This window comes from Pyrus communis, chromosome 14 (genome assembly GCF_963583255.1).
Source record: "Pyrus communis chromosome 14, drPyrComm1.1, whole genome shotgun sequence".
In the NCBI taxonomy this organism is placed as follows: Eukaryota; Viridiplantae; Streptophyta; class Magnoliopsida; order Rosales; family Rosaceae; genus Pyrus; species Pyrus communis.
This window is the reverse complement of record NC_084816.1, coordinates 3,964,192-3,989,899: the sequence shown is the minus strand read 5'-3', so window position 1 is coordinate 3,989,899 and position 25,708 is coordinate 3,964,192. Positions and strand designations below refer to the sequence as shown.

General features: G+C 37.9%; 3 protein-coding genes and 1 pseudogene across 3 annotated transcripts in view; 1 reads left to right on the top strand and 3 right to left on the bottom strand.

The window, feature by feature from the left end:
• The window catches only part of LOC137715555 (cationic peroxidase 1-like), a 4,102-nt gene extending 1,437 nt beyond the window's left edge, over window positions 1–2,665 (bottom strand). The window contains exon 1 of the mRNA XM_068454902.1: window positions 2,624–2,665. Within this exon, the coding sequence (XP_068311003.1) occupies window positions 2,624–2,662 (39 nt within the window). The 5' untranslated portion in view covers window positions 2,663–2,665. The remainder of the gene's footprint in view (window positions 1–2,623) is intronic.
• A 532-nt stretch (window positions 2,666–3,197) lies between these two features.
• Window positions 3,198–8,791, bottom strand: LOC137715554 (protein TIC110, chloroplastic-like). Its single transcript, XM_068454900.1, has 14 exons — window positions 8,199–8,791; window positions 7,924–8,107; window positions 7,767–7,832; window positions 7,571–7,669; window positions 7,307–7,373; window positions 6,839–6,903; window positions 6,660–6,754; window positions 6,278–6,405; window positions 6,089–6,189; window positions 5,755–5,971; window positions 5,382–5,536; window positions 5,001–5,126; window positions 3,928–4,899; window positions 3,198–3,791 (listed from the first exon to the last, which is right to left on the bottom strand). The coding sequence occupies exons 1-14, from the start codon at window positions 8,702–8,704 to the stop codon at window positions 3,549–3,551; spliced, it is 3,024 nt and encodes a 1,007-aa protein (XP_068311001.1). The 5' UTR covers window positions 8,705–8,791; the 3' UTR covers window positions 3,198–3,548.
• A 3,337-nt stretch (window positions 8,792–12,128) lies between these two features.
• LOC137715684 (putative tRNA pseudouridine synthase) lies at window positions 12,129–15,171 on the top strand (annotated as a pseudogene).
• A 6,754-nt stretch (window positions 15,172–21,925) lies between these two features.
• LOC137714857 (uncharacterized) lies at window positions 21,926–23,273 on the bottom strand. The gene is made up of 4 exons (XM_068454011.1): window positions 23,185–23,273; window positions 22,756–22,884; window positions 22,470–22,646; window positions 21,926–22,218 (listed from the first exon to the last, which is right to left on the bottom strand). Exons 1-4 carry the CDS (start codon window positions 23,263–23,265, stop codon window positions 22,120–22,122), a joined length of 486 nt encoding a protein of 161 aa, XP_068310112.1. The 5' UTR covers window positions 23,266–23,273; the 3' UTR covers window positions 21,926–22,119.
• Window positions 23,274–25,708: the final 2,435 nt, after the last annotated feature.

Genomic DNA, 25,708 nt, shown 5'->3' with positions numbered 1-25,708 from the left:
ACGGAACTACGAAGTTGAGGGGCAAAATAGTCAATTCACTATTCTAGATATTAGGGTTGGATATTTAATTATTTAATATTATTCTGACCCGTGGAACCCACACCTACACTACACCCCCACTCTTCTTCTGCCACATGGTCTCCTCTCTCAATTTCTCGAACTCTCTCCTTCTATCTTTTCCCTCTTTTTCTCATTGTCTACCTCGGGAAACATTCCCTTCCTCTCACCATTCTGTCCCTCTCTCCAAGCACACCACCACTACCACGAACTCAGCCATCTTTAGCCTTGGTCCTTGGTGGAATCGCCATTTTCTCTAGCGAGTTGACTTAGAACTCAAAAACCAAGGTAAGCTTGACTAAGGAGGATTTACCCCAGGTTTTGGTGACAATTTCTAGTTATTTAGTGGATTTTGGGTCAAATATCGAGGGTTTTAACCCTGTTCATGTATGTCCTTCATTTTCCAATTTTTTGGCGTCCGTTAACTTTCAAGTGGTTTTTCAGCCAACTACAACCACGGTCAAGGGAACCAAAGGTATATTTTGACTCCTTGTTCTATGAGCTTCAATTTGATATATAAAATGACTAGGTTTAGTTGAGTTTCGAGGATGGTCGGAGCTTAGGAAGCTCCTGTTTTCTTCTTCGTGGAGACCAACCGACCCACGACCTGAAGCCGAGTCGACACAACCCGTGCACCAAAAACTTGATCCATGTAACCAACCCAGCCCAATAACTCTAGCCCAAACCCAAACCTAAACCCATTAGCCTAATAACCAAGCCCAATGCTATAACCCGGCTCAAGCCTAATTCGAATTCCAGGCCCAAATCCATTGACCCAATAACCCAAGCTCAAAACCCTTGGCCCATTAACCCTAACTGGATCCGACCCGTTGACTGTGACCCATTGACCCGTTGACTTCCGTTGACCGGTCAACGTTGATTTTTGAGTTGACTTTTTCGAGTTTCAGCCGGGATCCCTCGTAGGCTAATTTCGACGTCTTGATTTTAAATTTGTTGTCCGTTTTCCCAAATTCTATCGTATTAGTAGAGTTTTATTATAAAGGTCTCTATTTGTGTTTAGGTGCGTCGGTGGAAGGTGACACCATCCTCCCTCGTTCGAGCGGCGCCCCGGTAGCGGAATAAGAGAGTGGACCCCTTCTTAACTTGCATGTTTTTATAAAATATTAGGCTTGCATTCACGAAAAGCATGATTTTATGATTTTATGTCTTATGCATGATTTATGATTTATCGAATTATGTTTTACGAAAGGTTATGAATTATTGGATTTACGCATATGATATAATACAGATTTCCAAATATGATTTATGAATTATTAGATTTTCATATATGAATTTCTATGGAATATGAATATGATCTATTTTACAGATTTATGATTATGCAATGTCATGGATTTACGAGATGAGACTTTGAGCTTTTCAGCTCCAGATTTGATATGAGTTTTGAGGTATGTTTTCAGTGCTTATCTAATGGGTTGTCATACAACACATCCACACAACATAGGTATGTAGACATCTATGGCCATATGACACATTTGATGATATCTATGTATATATTTCTTCTCTGGCGTAACCCAGAGTTGCACAGCTTCACCTTCAGGTGATGGGACCTATCATGTTTCTTCACTGGCGTAACCCAGTGTCATACAGTTTCACCTTCAGGTGATGGACAGGTATTGCCTTTGGGCGACTATGATACCTCTAGATAGTACAGTATTGATGAGATTTACGAATTTACCTTCGGGTAGCAATAGCACCATTATCGAGCATTGTTTTACACGTACATGTTTTACAAATGTTTTTCAGTGCATACTAGAGTTTTCAGAAAATCTATTATGTAGTATTATATGTGTTTTCAAAACATGGGGTTAGTATGTTCATAAGGGAAATGGTTTGCTTATTATTAGTACTATTATTGTAAACTTTGGTCCACTCACTCTTTTGATTTTGCGCCCCCTCAGGAGTTAGAATCGAGGCATTTGATCCAGACGTCAGAGCGCTTCCGCATAGGTATCTTCAAGCCCTTTTGGTTTAGGACCTACTTTCTTGGTAATCCCATTTATTTCATAATGATTCTTTCGCATTATTCTTGATTAGTTATATGCTCTGAACACGATTCTGCATTGGTGAATTTCTTTCTAACTACGTATTTTAGTTGTATGCACGTTTTAAAATGGCTCCGTCACCCTCAGGTATCAGCTAGCACGTGCCTATCATGATATTTGGAGATATCAGGATTGGGGCGTGTCAAGATATCCTCAATTGCACTTAAGTTGTTCTCCTCCGAAGGTGGCAAAAGCGTGCTTCATAGAAGACTTGTTTTACCGGATTTAGTGGTCTCTAGAGGATTAAAATTCAAAGTTTTCGGTTTCCTTTGAATATGGCTGGTTTGTGTTTGACAAATCCATAAGATCAGCTAAAGTAAAATCATGTTAAGGAAAGATTGCGAATGAGATAATATGGACTTAGTGCACCTATGATAAATTCCTTTTATAATCCATTTTTCTTAGCTCATGATTACCCTTAATCCCCGAAGTTGATAGGATCATCAATGTCAAAAGAATGTTTTGCTAATTATTAACTTTTGAATGTTTTGCTAATTATTAACACGGGCTATGTAATTCTTGAGAGTATTGACGACGGTCATTAGCTTGGGTTTTCTTTTGGACAGAAGGATATTGTTAACTGCCACTGCCACAATATCCGGGGATGTGATTCCAACACAGACGCAAAGGAGCGGCGTACAGTCCTTACTAACTGACCATTTTAAACATCAACAAAGAGGGTAGAAATTTCTTGGATACCAACATCGACACGTTATTACCAATTAATGAGTGGACACTGAAATTACCTAAAAAGACAGACCGACCTCAGGCCAACAAGACTTCCCGTTTTGCGAGGATCGAGAGATGAATGTTTATTACATTTACTTTGCAAAGAGGTATCCACGAGTTGAATCCGTGACCTTTTGATCGCAAAAAATCAACTTTTCCTAGCACATAAATTACATAACAGAAATAATATTAATAAGTAAAAGTTCGCAACACCATGAACGTTACGGTCACACCAAAAAAATTTTCCAAACCAAAACATTCTCCAAAATTTGACTCGCCACGTAGACGAGCTAAACCATAAATTTACCTGAAAATTAACTGTAATACCAACAGTTGTGCATGTTAGTGACTGAAACAAGCAAAGTTCAACATTTTGTCTGAAGCCAAAGCAGAGAAGGAGCAACTATCAAATTCCAAACCAGAAGTGGTCTTCCCTGATACATTTGATTTAAAACATTCTAAACCAGAAGTCGAAAATCTCGTCGTATAACGAAAATTAAACGATGCAACAAACTTATTCTACGGCTATCCAGAATTTTCACAATTGCATTGACAACTAGTCTATAATAATCACATTATAAATTCTCTCACACTAGCTCTCTTTGTCAAGGAAACATGGATGATGAACAAAAATCAGCCAAGCAGGCAGAGGCCTACTCCCCGGTGCGCCTTCTAATACTACTACTGCCTCAGCGACGATCAGAATACAAACTTTTCCTCCTCCGCACCGATGGTTTGTAATCTATCTCCCATCTCCAGGAGAGCAGTGGCCATGCTGTCACTAATGCCCAAGAGATACTGCAAGCGCGATAATTTCTCTGGTGCCGCATCACTTTTCATGTATATGCCAAAGAGATCGGCCAGCTCCTCTGGAACTTCCCATGAAAGTGGCTTGGCAGGTACAGCTTTGTCGCAAGCTAGCAAGTCATTAAGAGAGGAAACCTGCAAAAAGCACAAACAAATCATCAAACTCTGCCATTCAATCAAATTTAACGGCCTATCTCCACCGATTCACTAATCAAAATTAGCACGTAGTAGTTACAGGACTAAAATAATAAAAGATACAACAAATCCATACCACTCCTTGACGATTTCTCTGCCTCAGAAGTGACACAGCTTGAATCAGTGAGTTTGATAATCTGGTCCGTGCAAGCTCTCGAACAACATTCTTGGCCTTCTCAGCATTAATATTGAGATCTGCTGGGATTTTCTCATAGACTTCTTCCTCATCAAACTCTCCAGTGCCTGATGAGAATATCTCATCCACAGTCTTTTTGAACAGACTTTCTCGCAAGCTCTCAGATATCATGCTGTCTAAATTAACACTTGATTCTTTAAGTTCTCTTATCTGCTTAATATTGAGCCTCCCCTGACCAATAGCGGTTTCAATCGCAGCTGCCATTTTTGTAGTAGTTATATTCTTTATTATCTTTTCCACGTACTGCGGAGGCAAGCCAACTTGCTTCTGCAATTCATTAAGTTGCTCTACCCTGGCTTTTGTCAATTGTCCATCAGCTAAAATCACCTCTGCCTGTTGCCTGAAAGCTTGCTCGGCCAGGCTCCTGTGTACTTCCACTATCTCCGTAGTGCTTAAACCCAATATCGCCCCAAGCTGATTTAGTAGCACATATTCTGAATCATCCTTCTTTGTAGTGATCTGAGCACCAAAGGGAATCCTCTTCACTTCCCCAGTTATACAAAACAGCAAGTATGTTTTGTATAGGTCAGTCCTCTCTCTTTCTTCCAGGTCATCTTTAAGAGTTATCTCAGTCTGGCCGGGCTTCCCCAACTTTGCAGTAAGCTCCTTGTCAGGTCTAATCTTTCGAAGTGTCTGAATAGATTCCCATTCCTCATCCTCCAGGACTTCTGTCTCTGGCTCCTTTATTGGCTCTTCTGTGGCGGAATCAGATGATTCCCCTTTTATGTCTGCCACCAATTCAGTCACAACCAATGTGTTGAAGGCTATCATTTTTTTAAGTTCTTTTGCAGACTCAGTACGGCTACCAACTGACCGCGCTCGTTTTACATAGTTAATAAAAATCTTTCTTACCTGCATAGATTGAAGTAAACAAAGAAGAGAGCATGTTAAATTTGAATTCACAAACTCTACATTAAAATATAAATAAATAAAGCGATCAAATGGATACTCACTGCCTTGCCAGCAATAGACATGGCAGCCTCCCTAGACAATCGCAGACCATGAGCTGCCTTTCTCACGGCTTGTTTTACATCAGCGTCGTAACCATCAACACCAGATGCAATTGCGTCCTTCACAACCTGGACAGAAACCACCACAAGAATCAGTATAAAGCCTATTCCAAAATAGCAGACTTTTCTTAACATATTTACGCATGTTTATAGTGGAGGCTCTAATAGGAAAGCTAAATTAAGAAGCAACTAAAACTAAGAAAAAAAATTATGGTACGTGTGCAAATGCAGATGATGGGTCTTAAGGAAAACCACTATACGGGTCCATGCCACCAAATATCTCAGATACCAAACAAAGGAGCTTACAAGAAAAATTGTAGTTACCTTTTCAAACAAACTGCCACAGATATCTGAATGGGCAGCCTCAACTGTCTGCTGAGGTATACAAAGCATGACCCGTAGCCTTAACAATACAGCAACATCATCCTCATTCAGCTCTCCATCAGCAACACACTGCTGAAGCTTTTGCCGGTAAATTTCTAAAAGAAGAAACACAAGTCAGATTCTGAGAGGGACAAAACAGAATATTAATTATAACACCAAGGTAGTGTTTGGTTATGAACCAAGGGAACAGATATTCCTAAATGCACATTAACTGTTTGATCCACAAAATAAAAAAGGAATGTCCTCGGTGAGTGTTGAAAATAAATATATTAAAAAAATTTGTGCAAAGGACAAGCATTGCAACTTCCATTACCTTCATGAATCTGGCTGGCTCTTTGTGGATCAAAATGCAGCTCCTCACAGATATTTTGAAGGAAGGCTGCTTTGCTGTCTGCGGCTTCTAACTCACCCGATGTAACAGATTGTGAAAGACGTTTACGGTATACCTTCGAAGTAACATCAAGCACAATGGATTCTGCCTCTCGTTTGCCCAAACCAAATATATTCCTTAACTGATTCAAGGCCGAAAGCTACACAGGAAAAAATGAATCATAAATAAGAATAGTAGAAACTGCAGAAGCAGCAATGGTAGCAGTTTTTAAAGCAGTTTATAAGCAAAAAAAATATGCATGCCAGCCTTTGTTTACCTTACTCTCTTCCAAGCAACCTGTGGATAAAGAATCCGTAACATATGCTCTGAAGAGGAGCTTCAAGTCATCCATCTTTCTATCAGCATCGTAGTCGCCACCTAAGTCAGAGACACAAGTAAGTAGAGCTGGGGTGTCCAAAATTCAGCCTTAGAGAAGAACAACCAAGAGACCAGCACAGATTCTTACCAAGTAAAGAAACCGGCCCAACCCCAGGTGCAAAGCGAGCTGCATCTGGCTGGTTCTTTAGTGAGATGAGCAAACTATTGAGTTCTAACATTTTATCGAGCTCTTCCACAACTTCCGTGATTCCAGCACTGAAAAACTAAGTCTATTAGGATCTACTAGTGTTAAGTTTGAAAATCATTAATGTCATCGGAACCAAAAGTTCTTAACAGAAATTAAACAAAATAACATCCTTCTACGTTCATAATTTGATCTCAGACTCTTTCATACAAAAATAAAAAATAATAACCAATCCCCGGGCTAAACTTGGATGGCAGTGAACTTAAGTATTTATACCAATAACATAGAACTAAGCTGCACTTATGTATGGAAGTAGTGAACTTACGCTGATCTGGTTCTGGACTTGAGTATACGAAGTGCTGCTGAAATATTTGCCTCAACTAGTTTTCTTGCATGTTCCTTGAACAAGTCCTCTGCGTGCTGCATCAAACAGAATTATCCACATTAAGAAACAACTAAAGACAAGATAGTGCAGGTCTAGCAAATACATTGCAAAGAAGGTACCTCGTCAGAGAGCTGATACATGAGTTGTGCTTCTTTAAGCTTAACAAGCTGCTCTACTCCAATATCTGAGAACAAGATAGATAAATTTGTCAGGATTTGGCGCATAACAGGTGTAAGAGCATTACAAACTTGCATAAAAATGTTGAACTCATCTAATGAAAATCTTTATAAAAAAAAAAGTTACTTAAAAAAAGACTTAGAGCAAGTAAGATCATATGCCTAACACTGCCGTCTCTTTGAGATAACTAACAAGTTTTTCCTCATATGTTTTCTTAATTGGACTGTTAAAGTAATAAGAGTGTACCATCAAATATAAATATAACAAAAAATCAAACAAATTGTTCCTTGTATCCTATGAACCATTCTCTACAAGAGGTCAAATTTAAAAACAAATTTCAATTGCTCAGTGTATCTTCTGATTTTAAATCGGTAGTGAATGATAAAAGCCTTAATGAATGATGTGGTTACCTCTGCCAACGGATTTTAACTTGGAAGCGTATAAACGCTGGGCATTATCACGGATAGCCAGCTCAACCTGTCAGAAAAAGGAATGATGAATCATGCAGCAAGAGAAAAACACAATGAATACCAAATTACAATATCATATGAGTCTGACCCAATTAAGTTTCGACGACCATAAAACAACTAGAAAGATGGCAAGAACATCGACTCCGGGCATAGAGCACAAAGAACAACAATTTCATCGGTCAAATAATTTACTAGTTATGATACCTGGGAATCAGTAACTTTGAAAACACGCTTCCAAGGTAAGAGGAAAGATGAAGCATCCCCAAACACAAGAGTCGAAACATATATCAGCTTCTGAAACGCCTGCACTGGAGACTCACTAACAATGGTCAAAGCCCTGTACCTCAACTATTCAAATAGGGTAACAACAATCTCAAAGTTTCTGGCAGCAAAGACCTACCCGACGCTGCTCTAGATCACCCTCACGGTCAGTCTCGAGCCTCTGTCTGAAAATTCGCCTTCCAATCTGAAACCCGAAAAACCACCAACATAATTAAAGGTGAAACAAAGAGTAAATTCATTTGCTTTCACAAACCGAGAAGTAAATAAAAACCCACCTCCATATGCATTGAAGCTGCTTCGGGGTCATCGATTCCGAGAGAATTCTTGAAGCTGACGATTGTGTCGACTTCGTCCCCTTTGAGTTCTTGAGCTCCAGGAGGAAGAACAGAAGTGACAAAACGACAGTACAAATCACAGAGCTCGGCATTAAACGCCTCGTCTTGCTTGCTCACACCATATCTGCAAAAATTAACAAACTTCAAATGCAAATTCAATCAAATTCACTGTAATTTGCACGACCCAGCTGAGAATTTTGTTACTTAATTCTCACTTTCTCGCAATGCCTTCAATGTCCTCCTTCTTAACAGCTTTCGGGTCGTCGAACCCGGCAACGTAATTGTGCAAGTCAACCGCGGCGACCTCGGGAGCACAAGAGTTCATAGCGTATAAGGCGGCCCCACCGGCGGCTCCAAGCACCGCTGCACCGCCATAAGCTGCGTTTTGGGACTTCCCCAACCGGAGACCCAACCCATAACCCGCAGCCACAGCTCCAGCGAACACAATTGCCGACGTCACTATCCGGAGGGGCGGCGAAAGCTTCTCCACAACGGGCTGGATACCGGTGAGCTCTCTCTTGCCGCCGAAGACATCGGGAGGCGGCGGTGAAGCATCTGCTGATTGTTCCGAGGAGGCGGCAGAGTTCCGGGGAAATGAAACCCTGAAACGGCGTCGTCGGGAGTGTACGGAGTGTACGGAGGTTGCGGCGGGGAGAGAAATGGGGTTGAGGAAGGGCGAGCGGAAAGCGGAGCGGTGGGGAGTGAGAGTGGAGGGATTCATGGGTCCCACTGTGGCGGGAAAAGGGGAGACGACGTCGTTATGGGAGGGGGGAAGGGTGGAGGGAGTAAAAGGGATTTTGCAGGGTTTGGAATCGGACACTTTTATAAGGTTTGACGGAAAGGAAAACTGAGGATTGGAGAAGATAACAGAGTGAAAGTGAACTGCAACGTTAGGCTACTTGGGCCTAAAAGATATGGACATGGTCACAAATGTTATTGGGCCTAAATATTTATTTTTCTTTAACCGTGTGAGTCCCCACGTGCGATGAAACCCTAGCAGCTTCCTATTTAAACCAAGCTTGAGGAGCCGTTTGGTTCTCCTCTCTCTGGAATCTTCTTTAACACGTCTCAACCCCGATATCTTCAAATATCAGGGTAAATATGTGTTGGCCGACATCCGAGGATGATGAAGCCATTAAAAATATGCAAACCGATAAAATATGTAATTAGAAAGGGATACACTAATGCAGAATCGTATTCAGAGCATACAACTAATCAAGAATAAAGTGAAAGAATTACGATAGAAAGGTACAAACCGAGGAATGAGTCATACACAAAGGAAACTCGAATATCCCTACGCAGAAATGTCCTAACGTCGGAATTGTGTGCCTCGATTCTAACTCCTAAGGGGGCGCAAAAACAGAAAAAGTGAGTGGAGACGCCGGAATTGTATGTCTCGATTCTAACTCCTTAGGGGGCGCAAAAACAAAAAAGATGAGTGGACCAAAGTTTATAATAATACTAATAATAAGAAAACTGATTTCTTTCTGAACATACTAACCTCCTGTTTTGAAAACACATATATACTACATAGTAAGTTTTCTAAAAACTTTAGCATGCCATGAAAACGTTCGTAAAACATGCATAATGTAAAACCATGCTCAATAGTTAATACTAATGTTATCGCCGCCCCAAGGTAAATCCGTAAATCTCATAAATAATGTACTCTCTAGGGGTATCATAGTCGTCCGAAGGCAGTACATGTCCGTCATCCAAAGGTGAAGCTATACGACACTGTGTTACACTAGTGAAGAAACCATGGTCCATCACCTGAAGGTGAAGCTGTACGACTTTGGGTTACGCCAAAAAAGAGGGTATATAACATCACACACCGACACTAGCCGTGGCTAGTAAAGCTGTCCAACATTGGTTCCGCCAGTGAAGCTGGGGGTATGTCATCAATATCATCAACTCCTCATTCGCCTGAAGGCAGTACCTGTCCATCACCTGAAGGTAAAGCTGCACGACACTAGTTTACGCTAGTGAAGAAACCATGGTCCATGATTCGAAGGTGAAGTTGTACGACTCCGGGTTGCGCTGGATAAAAGGTATATACATAAATACCATCAACTGTGTCCTATAGCCATAAACGTGTACATACCCGTGTTGTGTGGATGTGTTGTATGATAACCCGCTAGATACTTACCGAAAACATATCTCATCTCAAATCTGAAGCTCAAAAACTCAAATCCTCATCTCGTAAATCCATGATAGCACATATTCATAAATCCATCAAATAAATTGTATTTGTAATCCATAGAATTTCATATACGAAAGTCAAATAATTTATACCTTTCGTAAAATGTAAATTCGATAAATCATAAATATCTCGTGAAAGCAATTTAAATAAATCATAATCTCTCCGTAAATCCTAAATATGGAAATCTATAAAAACATACTATAAAACATGCTCCGTTCATGAAATATGCAATGCATGCAAACCTAATATTTTTATAAAACCATGTAAGTTTAGAAGGGGTCCATTCACAAGTTTTTCATTGCTCGGGAGCCGCTCAAACTAGCGAGAATGGTGTCACTTCCCATTAAAAACACAATTAAGGACCATTTAGTAAAACTATACCTAAATGATAGAATTTGGGAAAACGGACGGTGAATTAGGATTCGGCACGTCAAAAAACCTAAGGAGGGACCTTAGGTTTTCCCCCCATGCGCCGCCGCACAAGCTGCCATGAGGCGGCGTCTCGGAAGGCCACGTGTTGCTACACGCGATGGCCAGCAACCCCGACTCATCGGAAAATTCAACAACTCCAAAAATTCCCAAATTTTATAAGAATGAAGATCTCAATGTGAGAAACAACTTTCATACCTGAGTCAAAGTCCAATTCGACACAAAAACACCTTAAATCACCATCGATCCATCGGAAACCCTTGAAATGGGTGTTCTCTATTCGACGCTAAAACGAACTCCAACACCCCAAGCAATGCATGAACTTTGTTCTTGAGGTTAGGAGGAGTAGATTGGTGGTGGTATTCAACAATGAGGGTTGCAAGAAAGGTGGATTGCCGCCATGCACCCATTAACACTGATAGGTTTCATTCTTTGTGAAACTAAGGCCAAACTTCTTCGATTTTGGGGTGGAATTGGTAGAAGGACAATTGTGAAGTGTTTCTCAGGTGGTGAATGCCTACAACTCATCGAAAATCCACCATGAAAGATGTCGAAAACCATGGAGGCCGTCGCGTCAGGTTGCAGGTTAAAATGGGGTCTGGATTCCCTCATTCTCTCATCCCTCATTTCCCTTCCTTGCTTTCTCTTCCGATTAGTCAGTCTCTCTTCCTCTTCTTCCCGATTGGGCAACAAACATCTTATTTCTCTCATCCTCTTTCCATCACAGCCACATATATGACATTAGGTTGATGCTCCAACAAAATCTGGAGTTTTCCAGATTTATGGTCAAATGACCATTTTGCCCTCAACTTCGTTCGTTAATAACTCTTTCTTTATAACTCCAAATTCAATTCCACTCACGCTCACGCATTTGTAGCGACGAGTACTATAGGAATACACCAAGAAAACGAATCTTATGTGACACAACAAAGCGATCAACAAAAGTCAACGTTTTTACCTCGAAGGGCATTTTTGTAGTTTCACATTTTAAAATTATAAAAACTGTAATATTTGGGGACTGATCATTAAATTTCTTCAACCCTTCTCTTCATTTCTCTGAAACCTTAGTTGCTCATCTTCCAAATCCAACCCAGAGTCATGGCCCATCTCTCATTTTTTTTCTTCATTTCTCTATACTACAACCCTCCCCAAAACAAAACCACATTATCGCCGTGCATCAGTTCGACACTCCTCCGCCATTGCCTCTTAGCCATCTCGGGCCTTCAACAAATAATGGTAAATTCCAGTCCTTTTTTTTTTTTCATTTTGTTTGCAAGGTTAAGGTTGGGGACAAATGTGTGGAATTTGTCTCATACATGTTGTTATCTGTATTAGGGGCCTTAGATCCGCGATTAGGGCCTACAAAAATGATGAAATTTCACAGAGATCGTGAAATTTTAGATCTCTAGGAGAGTTTTAGGTCAGTCCAAGGATTTGAATTTTGATACATTTGGGTTTGGATGAAATTTCAAATCTTTAGTAAAATTCATGTAATTCGATTTCAAATCCAAATGCAATGAACCCTGCTCTTTACACAAACCGCAATGATGGAATTGTTGATCAATTTGGGCACATTCTGTTATGTTCTTTCAGGTACATCCATAGTAAGGGCTCTATGAGGGTCTCAACTGGCTCCTCAACAATATTGCAAACACGGTGAGCTCAGTTTGTTGTTTTGTTGCATAAATACGACGATTTGATGATTTTGAAACTAATGTTTGCTTCCTTTTTTTTATTACTTTGCTTGCAAGCTTTGAACGATCGTTCAACTTCGGCAACCATTTCTTTGCAACGCGTCAAAGTGGAATTATTCTGTCATCTTCTGTTTATGAATCTTACAATGTTATTTGTGCGAAGAATGTATTTTGGTATTACAAAGTTATTGGTGCCCCTCTAGATTTAAATAATTCGATTTTACACTCTTCATATACTCTTTTTCAAATGCATATTCTTGTCCATCCCAGTTTAACAGTTCAACCTGGTTCAGGCGGTCGACCAGGTTCCGACGCTGATATTTTTAGTTCGGTTTGAGTGGCCCGACCTGATTCAGGCGCTGGATCAGTTTCGATATGGTTCGACTGGCCTGATCCAGTTTATATGGCTGATTAGTTTCGGTTCAATCTGACCCGGTTTGTTGCCTCATTATATTCTATCCGACCCGGTATAGAGGCTAATTAAGATTCGGTTCAGGGGTTGATTATTTCGGTCCCGTCCCCCCTGGTTTTGACCCGGCCCAGACTGTCTTTCTAGTCGGCTCAATCTGGTCAGGTTGGGTTTGATTGGTCTGATCCAGTTGGGTATGGGTAAAAATGGCAATCAATAAGGCTCATTTAGTAACTATTTCGCATTGAATATATTTACTCTCTTCCCGTATTCTTCTATTTTTCTTCAGTTGTCATCAAAATGGAAATGGAAATGTGGTAACATCCTCGAGGGAAAGCATCGATTTGACGACAAACATAGGGCACCCCTAAATAAGTGCAGCTTTGTTACAAGTTGTTGGAATATGCCTACGAAGTACGAACTTCCCAATCTACTAGATTTGAATATCACAGAGCTAATTAATGACCACTGAGCTGATAAACTGCATCTTCATTTAACACCAATTGTTGGGCATCAATCTTTATGACATTGGGTTGAAATGTTTTGACCCTTCGTACAGATTTCATTTACTAGTTACTCATTGTTCTAATATGATCCCTTATGGTAAAAAAAAATTGAATCAAACTCATACGATACATATTCATATCGGAAACCCAAGAATACAAAGTGGGAAAGATTTCATTGAAATTGTTTGTTTTGAAATTTCTCGAAAATATTGTTCTCTTCATTTAACAATAGGGCCATCATGCTTATTAAGCTGGTGGCTTTTAGGCCCACCCAATGGTGTAGGCCAAGGAATAACCAAGGAACCCAAGACCCAAGGGGTTCAAGGAGTGCCGTCCTCGAGCACTTGAGCCAACCGAGACAAAAGAGGAGTTGCCCGACCACATGGAACACATGGGCAAACTGACAGTTTTAGCATAGATCTTATGAATGCGTGGGTCGGGGAATGGTGGAATTGATATTGTAGGTTCACATATTAGCTACGATGATATCATTGAAAATGGAAATCCTGGAGAATGCGTGGGTCGGAGACCCTTTTGGCATGGATCTTTTGAATCACATTAACTCTTATCTGCCTCGTAATATCAAAGTTTTCAACATTTTGCCTGCACAGAGGTATGATTTCCTATCAAAGTTTTCAGCATTTTGACATGCATTTCCCATTTAATGTAATTGTGCCAATTTGCAGATATTAATCAAATCTAGATTTTCTTGATATGTTCCTTAGGATGGCATGCATTTTCTTACTATACAAGTTTATCTTACGGTAGTTAATATGTTCCTTGATGTGGTGTTTCTGTTTTCATTCATTTCTTTAATACCGTTACGATCCTTTCAGCGCCTAATTTAGTTACCGCTTTGAGAAAAATTCTTGAGTTGATTAGTCTATCTGTGATCTGCAGGGAGAACATCATTTTCATAATTATACTATACAATGTAAATACACGTCGAAGCTTTCCAAAAAACAATCACCTAAACATAGAAAAGTGTGGATACCAGGCAATAGCCTCCGACTATATGTCTGAGGAAAGTAACGGGGAATAATACTTTGATGGAAGAAATGCGTCAAGATCAAATGTCGAGGTACTGAACCAAAATTCTTCATTTTCTAGCAATACTAATGACAGCTTACTCAATGCTTGTAAGAAGCAGAGAGATGTTATAAAGGATCAAAGTGCTGGTTTGGTGCTCCGTGCAAGATGGTTATATGAACCTGATGAAAGAGATTGAATAGGTGCTTCTCATTTCAGAAAGATTATTCAGCATTCTTGTGGGAAAATGGAGAAATCTCTCAGACATGATTATGTTGAAGTTTCCATATGGGGAGAGTCTTTCATGTTACATCAAAGTAAGTCATTTTGGCTTGACCTTGAAAGTTCTTTGACACACACACACATAATAGTACTCTAGTTCATCACATCTATATTTCAAATTTCACCCTAATAACTAAGATATTTTCTTACTGCCATTTGTCTACTTCTTATTAAGAGAATTAGTTCAGTAACAATAATCTTTGTTACTGTTGTGGCCATAAAGCACCAGTTACTCCCTAGAGATATTTTGACATTGTTGGTGACCAAGTTTTCCCGAGTAGTCCTGCCACTAGCCCCATTTGAAGTTTTGTTTTTAAGAGGGAACAGGTTTTCAATTAGAGTAAAAAAAGTAACAAGGCCTGAAATGATGACAATGGTTGAATAAGAAGAAATAAATAAGGCGGTTGACGATTGAGTTCTTTATATCTGTTATGTTGTCTCAAGTCACAAAGTTCGTAGATCTTTCAGGATCTCCTTGGACTGAATGCGTTGAGAAATTAGATAGAAACACAGGCATTCCAGATACAGAGTTTGGATGAAGTCAGGAATGCTTGGAAAGTGTGGAAGGAAAAGTTTGCCGATTTTGTATCAATCCGAAACCAAAAAGACAAGGTAGATGCCGATGATTGCACTGGATAAGGTTTTTCATGCATGGTGGGATCTAACTAGATCACCGTTTTATGTTCCTTTGGAAATGCTCTGAGATCATACAAGCTTAAATACGATAGGTGATACAGCTTTCTTTATATTGACAAAATAACGTGCTTTCACAGGCTTGAATGTCTTTGAAAGCATAATATGGAGAGCTCTCTTCTCTCTAGAATAAGGGCTTGATAAGATGCTTTATTTATGCAGAGTTGCAGGAATATTTCATAAAGTTAATATTTACAAGGACTCTGGTGTTGTATGCAAGTGTAACGGACTGTGGATTTCATCCAAAACAGTGCTGGTTATTTACTAACGGTGCTGACTCGGTGGAGATCAAGTGGTTCTTTATCAATATTTTCTTTTTCAGGTTTGCCTCGACTTCACAAATATTAGAATTTAATAACAATATTACTGTAATGACAAATGTAAAGATCTTAGATTGCCAAGTGTCAATAGATTAGAAGGTGTGAGGTAGCTTAGTTGTTAAGCAAGGTAGTTACCAAATATGTAAAGCTATAAATAGCCAAAAATGGTTTGGTTAGCGGTTAAGAAAAGATATAACAAACAACCAGGATTTCTGAGCTCTCTCTTCTTCTCAATTTCTTGTTTTTCATCTCTGCAAATTCAGAGGATTTGTTCTTACTTTTATCATGGTATCCAGAGCTGGTGATTCTCCTATGGGATTGCTCGTTGCTTGATTCAGGATAACGAAACTCATCGTTCGAGTTGCTGCGACGATTTGGTGTTGGTGCGTCAAGAATTTGGGGTTTTTTCAAGATTTCGTTTCAGATCATTGGATTCTTGAGTTGAAAGCATGTATGTTATTCAGATTTCTGGATTTCTTTAATTTTGCTTCAATTTTCTGAGATCTTGAAGAGTTTGTTCAATGGCAGTGATTTGGATTGTCAACTATCAGGTCATTTCTTTATGAGATTTTACTTGTTAATTGCGTTTATCGAATTGTGTTTCTTGAATTGAAGGTCAATGCCATAAAATAGTGAAAGTAGTAGACAATTTCTTGATAATTGAAGACCGATGCCATAGAATTGTTGTTGAATAAGCAATTTCAGATGATGAATTTTTTAAGGCCAATGCCAGTGATTAGTTAATATCATAATTTGTTGTTCAAAGATTATTTCTAATTTCTTGAAAGTTCTTTGTCGATTGAGTATTACATCATGGCTTCTTCATCTGTTAAGATTGAAAGTATTGTAGGGATGTTAACAATTCGTATGGGCTTTTCAGTTTAAGTAGGTTCTAAAGGGTTACAAGTTATTTGATCACTTTGATGGCACCTCTGTATGTCCTCCTAAATTTGTTATCAATACCGAAACTGGTGTTACTAAAGAGATTACTTCTGCATTTCAAGAATGAGAAATTGTTGATTTGGCATTACTTAGTCTTCTTCTTGCCACTTTATCTGATGATGCAATTGAACATGTTCTGAGATGTCAAATTGCTAATGAGGCCTGGTGTATTCTTGAGGATCGGTATACAACTGTTTCAAAGTCTAGAATTAACATGTTTAATACCGAATTTCAGACTTTCCAAAAAGGTGATGATTCTATTGATAAGTATTTGTCTCGACTCAAATCTATTCGAGATCAGTTGATTGCTGCAGGGGAAAGCATCTCTGAAAATGACTTAATCATTGCTACTCTTACCGGCTTCCTCGAGAATATGCTATTATTAGGACCATTATTTTGGTTAGAGAATGATCAATTTCTCTTAAAGAGTTTCAAGCCCAACTGTTAAACATAGAAAGAGACATTGAGGGAATGGAAAATACTTTTTCTCACTTTATGGCAGCCATGTATATGCAAGGCCCTTTTACCTCTAATTTCAATACAAATGGTCCAAGGTCTTCAACTTATAGAAACTCATATGGAGGATCTCAGGGAGGTGGTTTTAAGAAGTTTTATAATAGGGGCAAGGGTTCCAATTTTAATCAAAGGCAAAGAGGATGGCAACCATGGTCTGGCAACACTGATACTCGTTTTACTATACAACATGAATGTTAGATTTGCCAACGAATGGGACATACTGCACTTAATTGTTTCTATAGACATCCAAATTCCACTCCTAATCTTTCAGAATGTCAAATTCGTGGCAAACATGGACATATAGCACTTGAGTGTTACCATAGAGGTAATTTTGCCTATCAATGTGCTCCTCCTCCAGCATTTTTCAAGTGCAGCCAAACTTTGCATATCAACATCCTATTTCTCCATCATTTCAACCATCATCTTCACATCCCAGTACTTCTTAAGATGTTTTAGCTACATAATATATCTCTCCTTATCCAACCAGTGACACCCAGGTTGTAGACACTGGATTCAAGTTATCACATGACCTCAGATGTGCAGAATCTCACTCAAGCTACTTCTTTCAAATATTCAGATAAGATTAAAGTGGGCAATGGTCAAGGTTTGCCCATTGAGCATATTGGTTCCACAACACTTATTATGCATTCACCTTATTTGAAAATGAACGAAGTTTTACATGTTCCTCATATTACAGAAGACTTATTATCTGTAAAATAGTTATGTAAGGATAATCGATGCTGGTTTATTTGTGATGATATCTGGTTTTTTGTGCAGGACAAGGTAACAAAGGCTATCATATACTAAGGAAAGAGTAGGGCTAATGAGTTATTTTGGATTCTAGTGTACAAAGGTATTTCTTCATCAATGCAGCCTCTTTTTTTCCAGCACATCTTGGACAAGTAATCAAGTCAGCTATTTGGCACCAGAGGTTGGGGCATCCTACCATGCAGTTTTATCTTCTATGTTACATAAGTCTAATGTTTCTTCTGCAGTCGATGAGTCTTGTACAATGTGTTTTGCTTGTATACATGGCAAAATGTCAAGGCTTCCTTTTTCTGAGAAAACTTGTGGAAGTTTGTTTCCTTTTGATAAGATACATTCCGATATATGGGGTCATTCTCCAATTAGATATGTTGAAGGCTACACGTATTATGTTACATTTGTAGATGATTGTACCAAGTTTGTATAGATGTTTCCACTTTGCAATAAATTAGATTTGTTTCAAATCTTTGTGAGATTTCATACTTTTGTTTCAGTGCAATTTGGCATTAGTATTAAATGCTTTCAATCTAATGGTGGTGGTGATTTCACAGTAAGCAATTTGATAATTTCTTGGTTTCTAAAGGAATGGTGCATAAGATCTCTTGTCCATATACACCTCAACAAAGCGGATTTGTTGAGAGAAGACACATAGTAAAGACAGCTATCACTTTGTTACACACTGCATGATTATCTTAGTCTTTTTGGTTTCATGCATGTGCACATGTAGTCTTTCTCATTAATAGAATGCCTTCTCAATCTCTGGGAATGGATTCTCCATTTTTTAGTCTCTATCACAAACATCCATATATTACTTATGTGAAGGTATTTGGATCATCTATTTTCCCCTACATTAGACCTTATAATCAACATAAGCTTTAACATTTTTTTTAGGTTATGATGTTGGTTATAAAAGGACAATATGTTATCACTTGCCATCCAAGAAGCAATTTTTATGTAGGCATGTGGTACATAATGAGGCAAGTTTACCTGCCAAGTTAACACATAGTACATCCTCTGTCAAGATTGGCTCCAAATATGATTCTACTCTGAGATCACCAATTGTTGTCACTTTACCGGTACCTCTTTCCAGCATTGGTTCTAGTAATTCAGTATCTTCCACAGTTAATTCTCAGCATGAGTTATATTTCTCCAGTTCACATAGTTATCAGATAATGTTCACAGTTCAACTTCAATACCATAATCTGCAACTTCTTCATCAAACACTCATTTTAGCCCTATCTTTCAGGATCACTCAACTTTGTTACCTGTCCATAATCTTGCACAAATTCAGGTATGTCTTCCTTGTCGTCCTAATTCTACTATTCAAACTAGGCTACAAACTGGTGCTATTACCTCAGTTACAATCTCTTCAACTTGATGAACATGATTATGGTGTTTCTGGTTATACTTATGTTGTTGATATCATTTATGAGGCTGAACCTAAAAGTTTTCGAAAAGCTTCCTCTATTTCTCATTGGTAGAAAGCTATGCAAAAGGAGTATGATGCCTTACAAACTCAGGGTACTTGGGTTTTGGTTCCTCCTCCCACAAATAGGTTTATTGTTGGTTGTAAATGGGTTTACAAAGTTAAAAAATACCCTTATGGTAGCATTGCTAGGTATAAGGCTCGTTTAGTCGCTCAGGGGTTTACTCAAGAACATGGGATTGATTACTCTGAAACTTTTAGTCTAGTAGTACGGCATTCCACATTAAGGCTTATACTTACTCTAGCTACTAATTGTTATTGGAAATTAAGGCAATTGAACATAAAAAAAAATGCGTTCCTTCATGGGGATTTGCAGGAAGAGGTTTATATGCATCAACCTCAGGGCTTTGTTGATTCTACCAATCATGTTTGTAGACTTGTTAAATCCTTATATGGGCTTAAGCAAGCACCGAGGGCATGGCATTAATTCTAAGTTCACTGAAGTACTTCCATTACTGGGATTTGTTGCCTCACAATCTGATACTAGTTTATTTGTGAAACAGCATAAAGGTGTTGTGGTTATTATGCTCTTGTACGTTGATAATATTATTCTCACTAGGATTCAGTGATTCTCTTGTTCAAGAAGTTATCAATGGACTTGTAGAATTTTTTTGATCTTAAGGATATAGGTTCTGTCACTTATTTCCTTGGATTACAAGTTCAGTATAAGCCTAATGGGGATTTATTTGTTAATCAGACAAAATATGCCAATGAGCTTTTAGTTAAAGCTGGTATGGAACATTGTAAGCCCTCACCAACTCCAACTAAGCCACACACTCAATTGCTTGTTGAGGAAGGCACCATCTTTCAGATCCAACTTTATATCGTTGTCTTGTTGGAGCTCTTCAATACCTGACATTCACTCGCCCTGATATAGCTCAATCTGTGAGTGTTGTTGTCAATATATGCAGCATCCAACTGAAGCTCATTTCTTTTTGGTTAAACGGATATTACGATATCGTCAGGGTACTTTGAATTGTGGTTTAACTTACAAGTTTTCACCAGATACAACTATTACAGCTTATTCTGATTCTGATTGGGCTATCGATATATTAATACTCAAAGATCTATGACATGATATGTAGTTTTCTTTGGTTGTAATCTAGCTTCTTGGCAGTCCAAGAAACAGTCTTCAATGTCTCATAGCTCCACTAAAGCAGAATATAAAGCCTTGGCTCATTGCGTTGCAGATGTTTGTTGGCTCATGTCTTTGCTTAAAGATTTCATGTATTCCTACCCTTTCCTCCAGTGCTTCACTATGACAACTTATCCACCATTGCTCTTAGTTACAATCTTGTGTTCCACTCACATATCAAGCATCTTGACATAGACTTTTATTTTGTCAAAAAAAGGTGCAAAATGGTGATTTCTTGGTTCAACATATCTCTACAAAGGAACAGGTTGCAGATATCTTGACAAAAAGTCTTCATGGTCCTTCTTTTGTTTATCATTGTTACAATCTTAACCTTGGAACTCCAGGTTAAGATTGAGAGGGGGTAATAACAGTATTACTGTAATGACAAATGTAAAGATCTTAGATTGCCAAGTGTCAATAAATTAGAAGGTGTAAGGTAGCTTAGTTGTTAAGCAAGGTAATTACCAGATATGTAAAGCTATAAATAGCCAAAAGTGGATTGGTTAGCAATTAAGAAAAGATATAACAAACAACCAGGATTTATGAGCTCTCTTTTCTTCTCTCTCTCTCTCTCTCTCTCTCTCTCTCTCTCTCTCTCTCTCTCTCTCTCTCTCTCTCTCTCTCTCTTCTTCACAGTTTCTTGCTTTTCATTTCTGCAAATTCAGAGGATTTGTTCATACTTTTATCAGAATTCTTCTTTATTTATTTTTATTTTTTTTGGGACAAACGATAGCGTTAGTGGGTTAAATTTATGGTCGTTAGGGGGAGGGACATTGGTGAAGATTGAACCCATGTCAAGGTGCATATGATTATTGCTTTCCACCACTGCAGTACAGTCCCATCTCTAAACATTAGAATTCACCAAGTAGACATCTCTTTGCTTTGATGATCGACCAAAATTGCAATGCTTATAGTACGTTTAACAAAATTTTCAATTATAACTCTAACCGCAAAAGGGTAAATTTCCCAATGGTTCCTGAACATTTTCAGTTTGTGCAATTACCCCTTGAACCAAATGTTTCTACAATCTACCTCCTGAAATGCAACTACAATCTACCTCCTGAAATGAAGAGAATGGCATTGAAAAAAGGGAACGTGTTCTTGTGAAGTGTCATTTTTTTGACAAAAGGTGAATGGAAGTGGACATAGGTATCAAACTATAACACACTTCGAAGTTTGTGTGGCTTTTGTAAATTTGTTTTTAGTAATTAGGTGGTAATTTCACAAGATTGAAAAAACTTAAGGTGTCATTTGAGCAAATTTCTCTTTGAGAAACCCCTAAAACTAAGCTGCTCACCAAAGAATTGCCTTAAGAGTAAATCTTCAATAAGGCTATACCTGACTAGGATAACTCTGATACGAAGTAAGACTATGCAAAGTTCGATATGACCAAATATAAGTGTCTCAAGCTTTTATGAGACATGCCCTAAAGATGGCATGATTCGGAAACCCTACCCAAATTTCTCCTTCCAATTCATTAATGTGTATATATAATTATATGCTTCTATACGACCCAAAAAAAATAAAAGGAAAAAATGATACGAATGGATAATGATCTTTAAGGCATGAAAGGCTTTGCATATTCGTTCATCCTTCAACCACATTATCATGCAAATTCTCATTATAGTCTATTGGCCTGCAATGAGCAAATCTATAACCTAGATATATGCTTGCCATAATACTTGCATTATTCTTGTAATTTGATTGAGATGAAAAGGTTAACTCTTGCATTATTCTTGTTGTTGGGAAACTTCACTCCAGTTTTGAATGGCCTGCAACATCGCTTCTTTCACTACCTCAATATCTTTCTGTTCAGCACTTTGATTATCCTACAATATCAAATTCAAGAGAATAAATCACCAAAGATGTTCAAATTATATATGCGCTCGAGAGCAACAGAAAATCATATGCTTCAAAAGAGAGAATATTTCGAACGTATTCAAGGTGGTCAAGGAGGAGAATTTTTCCATCATTTGCTCGAATATGTACGAGCCTTAATTATATGATGCATCAGAATATTTATGTAAATATATGAATGCGAAAAAAAGGAGAGATGTTTATCACTTTTTATCGTTCTTACATTGATTGTTCCAACAGCTTCTAGAAGAAACTTGTTGGAACAAGAAACCCTAGCTTGATGCACATCAAGGCCTAGCTCTTCAAAAGCTTCCAATACGAAAACAAGTAACCCGCTGCAGCTTTTTTCACTGAACATCTTAATCAGAAAGCCTTCCTCACGAGCTTCGACTTTCAGTTGCTGAAAAGTATTAAAAATCGAATGAAAGAAAGAAATTAAACCCCAATTAGTTAATTATTAAATACAGATCAATGAAATCCGTCCGTAATAAATTAAATAAGGATTCTACCACAGAAAAGGGGTTATGGGAAGTTGAGGTTTGCGCTGAAGCAATCGTCTGTAGATTCATTTCCTCCACTTCTCGCTTTAAGTTTTGTATATATTTTGATGCATCGAATACAATTGCGGTTTTACTGTGCTGCACACGTACATACACAAACACACATGGATAGTCATGAGTCTTGGGTACTATATATATACATGGATAGTCATAAACCCTATACATATCTCTGTGTGCGTGATGTGATTAGAATTCTAAAGAGGAAGGAACTGTAGAAATTTTCAAAGAACCTTTAGTTTGAAATGAGAGAAAAGACTCGGGATTCAAGTTGGAAGAAGATCATTAAGATTATAATTCGATAAAGGGTATAATGTAAGTAGAGAAAATGAGTACATATGTGTGTGTGTGTGTGTGTGTGTATGTGTGTGTAATTAATACCGCATGAGACTTAGAGATGGAACGAAGGGTTAGCAGTTTCTTGGATACTGGCGCTCTCTTCATCTGCACCTTGGAGACCATGGCCTCTCTAGATCTCTCTCTCTCTTTCTCTCTCTCTTGCTGATGAGTATCTGTACTTATAAAGTGAATTGTGTGGGTAAAAAGAGATCGAGAAGCAATCGCTAATGATTATTACAAGCAACCTCACTTACTTTTACTAAATATAATAAAATCTTCATAATATTTAATAGTATCACATAAAAGAAAGATAATTGCTCCAAAATTATAATAATCTTAGAAAATTGTTAATGACATTTGAAAAAAGTCATTATGCGCTTTTCCTGGGTGAAAAGATATACAAGGGAGTTCATAATGATTGTTTCAAGTTTCTCAAGGACATGATTTGAAAAAAACCTCACTTTTAGTTATTATCCTTAATTTGATTTCATATATTAACATATAGTTGATTATTCTAAGTCTAGAATCATCACTTAGAGATTATTCCACTTTCCAGTATTGGATTACTTAATCGCTTAGATGACTTAAGCGCATTTTGGACCACATAATTTGATACTTCAAACCTAAAATTGTAGCTCTACAAGACCATTCTATACCTTAAATAAAACCCTACCAATTGGAAGACAATTAAATAGAAGTGAATTTTTCTCAACGTCTCTTGTACGTTACAAACCAAGTGTATTATTATTGTCTAAGTATTCATGTTATAAATGACACAAATACTACGATTAAGTGATATTTTTCTTTATTTGTAAGTGAAAAACTTTAGATTCAACTCTTATAAATAATTATTTGAATCAAACACTTAGGTTGGATAACATCTGACGGCATATCTAACCTAAATAATATATCTCATTTCGCTTAGGTAGTTTTATAATATATACTAACTTATTTAGATAACATATGTTTCTCTCCTTTCCACATCAGGTAAACATGCATCATGAATATGGAAAACTTGAAATATGGTTGCATGGAATGAGAGGTAATAATTGGTTATAGAGGAGAAGCATTGAGAATGAGAAAACAAGCTGATGGAGGGCGTGGGGACATTTTTGGAAATAGATTATGGAATTTATGAAACAGACATTTTGCATGGGAGCAAACCTGTCTAGAAGTGACTCAATGAGCAGGCAAGGGTGGTGGAAGAAGGATTTATAGGGCACATACACTATTATGGTGACATCTTTTACTAATAAAATAAAAATATGTATAAATTTTTGTACGCATATCTTTATTTTATTTATACGAAACGCTATGTAGGGGTGTACCAACGTCATATAACTTGTTATCGGGTGGTGGTAGGTGGGGTTAAAAGACGAAGGAATCTACTCGTGATTGGGACACCATCGAAACTAGCATAGGAAGCGTCAAAGAGTGTTCAGTTTTTGTGTTCAATGCTTCCAAACCTTCCTCACGGGAAGGAATTATACTCTCTCTCCCCACACAACGGCACAACCCCATTTGGCCTTCGTTTCTTTATTTGATTCCCTTTAAAAATTGCCATTTGATTGCAGTGCATGCCCATCGTACCACAAACAGCAAACACTTTTTCAAATGTGTCCTATTGGTTTAATTTCCTTCCACAACGTGAGAGTGGAGAATCATACTCATGCTCTGCTCAAACCATAATTCACTTCAAGAAATAAACATATATAATTCCAATGAAAAATTAAATATATATGGCTCATATTGGAAAATTTAAGTAATTTAACAACATTTTTATGTTGAGATCCGGATCCTTTTGGTGAGGATCTTGGGAATCCGTAAATCGTGTTCGTTCATCTTAAATCGTGTGATCAGTTTTTATCAGGTACTATTTGTGTTTAATTTTAAATAAAAATATTTAAAATAATTTCTGACCATAAATATACGATGAACGGATACTATTCACAAATTCTTACAAAGATAATCCGACGAGGATCCAGATTCTTTTTAGTATGATAAGGATTATCATTACTTTTCTATTTTTTATTATAGTTTAAGGTATTTTCGAAATTTTATGTAGTTTTTTTTTTCTCCTGTTTTTTCGCTACGATTTCATTTGTTTTCCGTATAATTTTTTATAAAAATTCATATTTGTTATTAGGGTTAAGATTGCTCTCCTGTTTATTGAAGGTCCTTTTTATAATTACATCTCTTGTAAAGCTTTCTTTGGAGTGCCAAGAAGTAAGATTTGGCAAGAGATGCGTAGGATCTTCTCATGAAGTTGGAGTATTATTTGGTCACTGTTACGTATTCTTGGTTTCTTGGCCTTCATCGTTACCCTACTGCGATGGAGTTCTTAAGCAGCACTCAAGCATATGATGAATACAACACCCGCTCAAATGTTGTCACCAAATCTGATAGAATTACCAACTAGCTACTATCTTTGAAATATTGTAAATATACATGCAATATTTACTTAAACATGAACAAACTCTTTTATTCCTCCCGCTGGTGGGTCTGGTTAGACAGGGAATTTAGTGGGTAGCTCATGTGTTAGCTGGAGTACTACTTGCTCTGAAGG

Coding starts and splice junctions, on each gene's coding strand:
- LOC137715554 (XM_068454900.1), bottom strand. CDS start 8,704: ATGAATCCCTCCACTCTCACTCCCCACCGCTCCGCTTTCCGCTCGCCC. Junction 7,833..7,923: donor CAGCTTCAATGCATATGGAG/GTGGGTTTTTAT, acceptor TTCGGGTTTCAG/ATTGGAAGGCGAATTTTCAG. Junction 5,127..5,381: donor GTGGCAGTTTGTTTGAAAAG/GTAACTACAATT, acceptor GTTTCTGTCCAG/GTTGTGAAGGACGCAATTGC.
- LOC137714857 (XM_068454011.1), bottom strand. CDS start 23,265: ATGGTCTCCAAGGTGCAGATGAAGAGAGCGCCAGTATCCAAGAAACTG. Junction 22,885..23,184: donor CCATCTCTAAGTCTCATGCG/GTATTAATTACA, acceptor GTACGTGTGCAG/CACAGTAAAACCGCAATTGT. Junction 22,219..22,469: donor AAGCTGTTGGAACAATCAAT/GTAAGAACGATA, acceptor TTGATATTGTAG/GATAATCAAAGTGCTGAACA.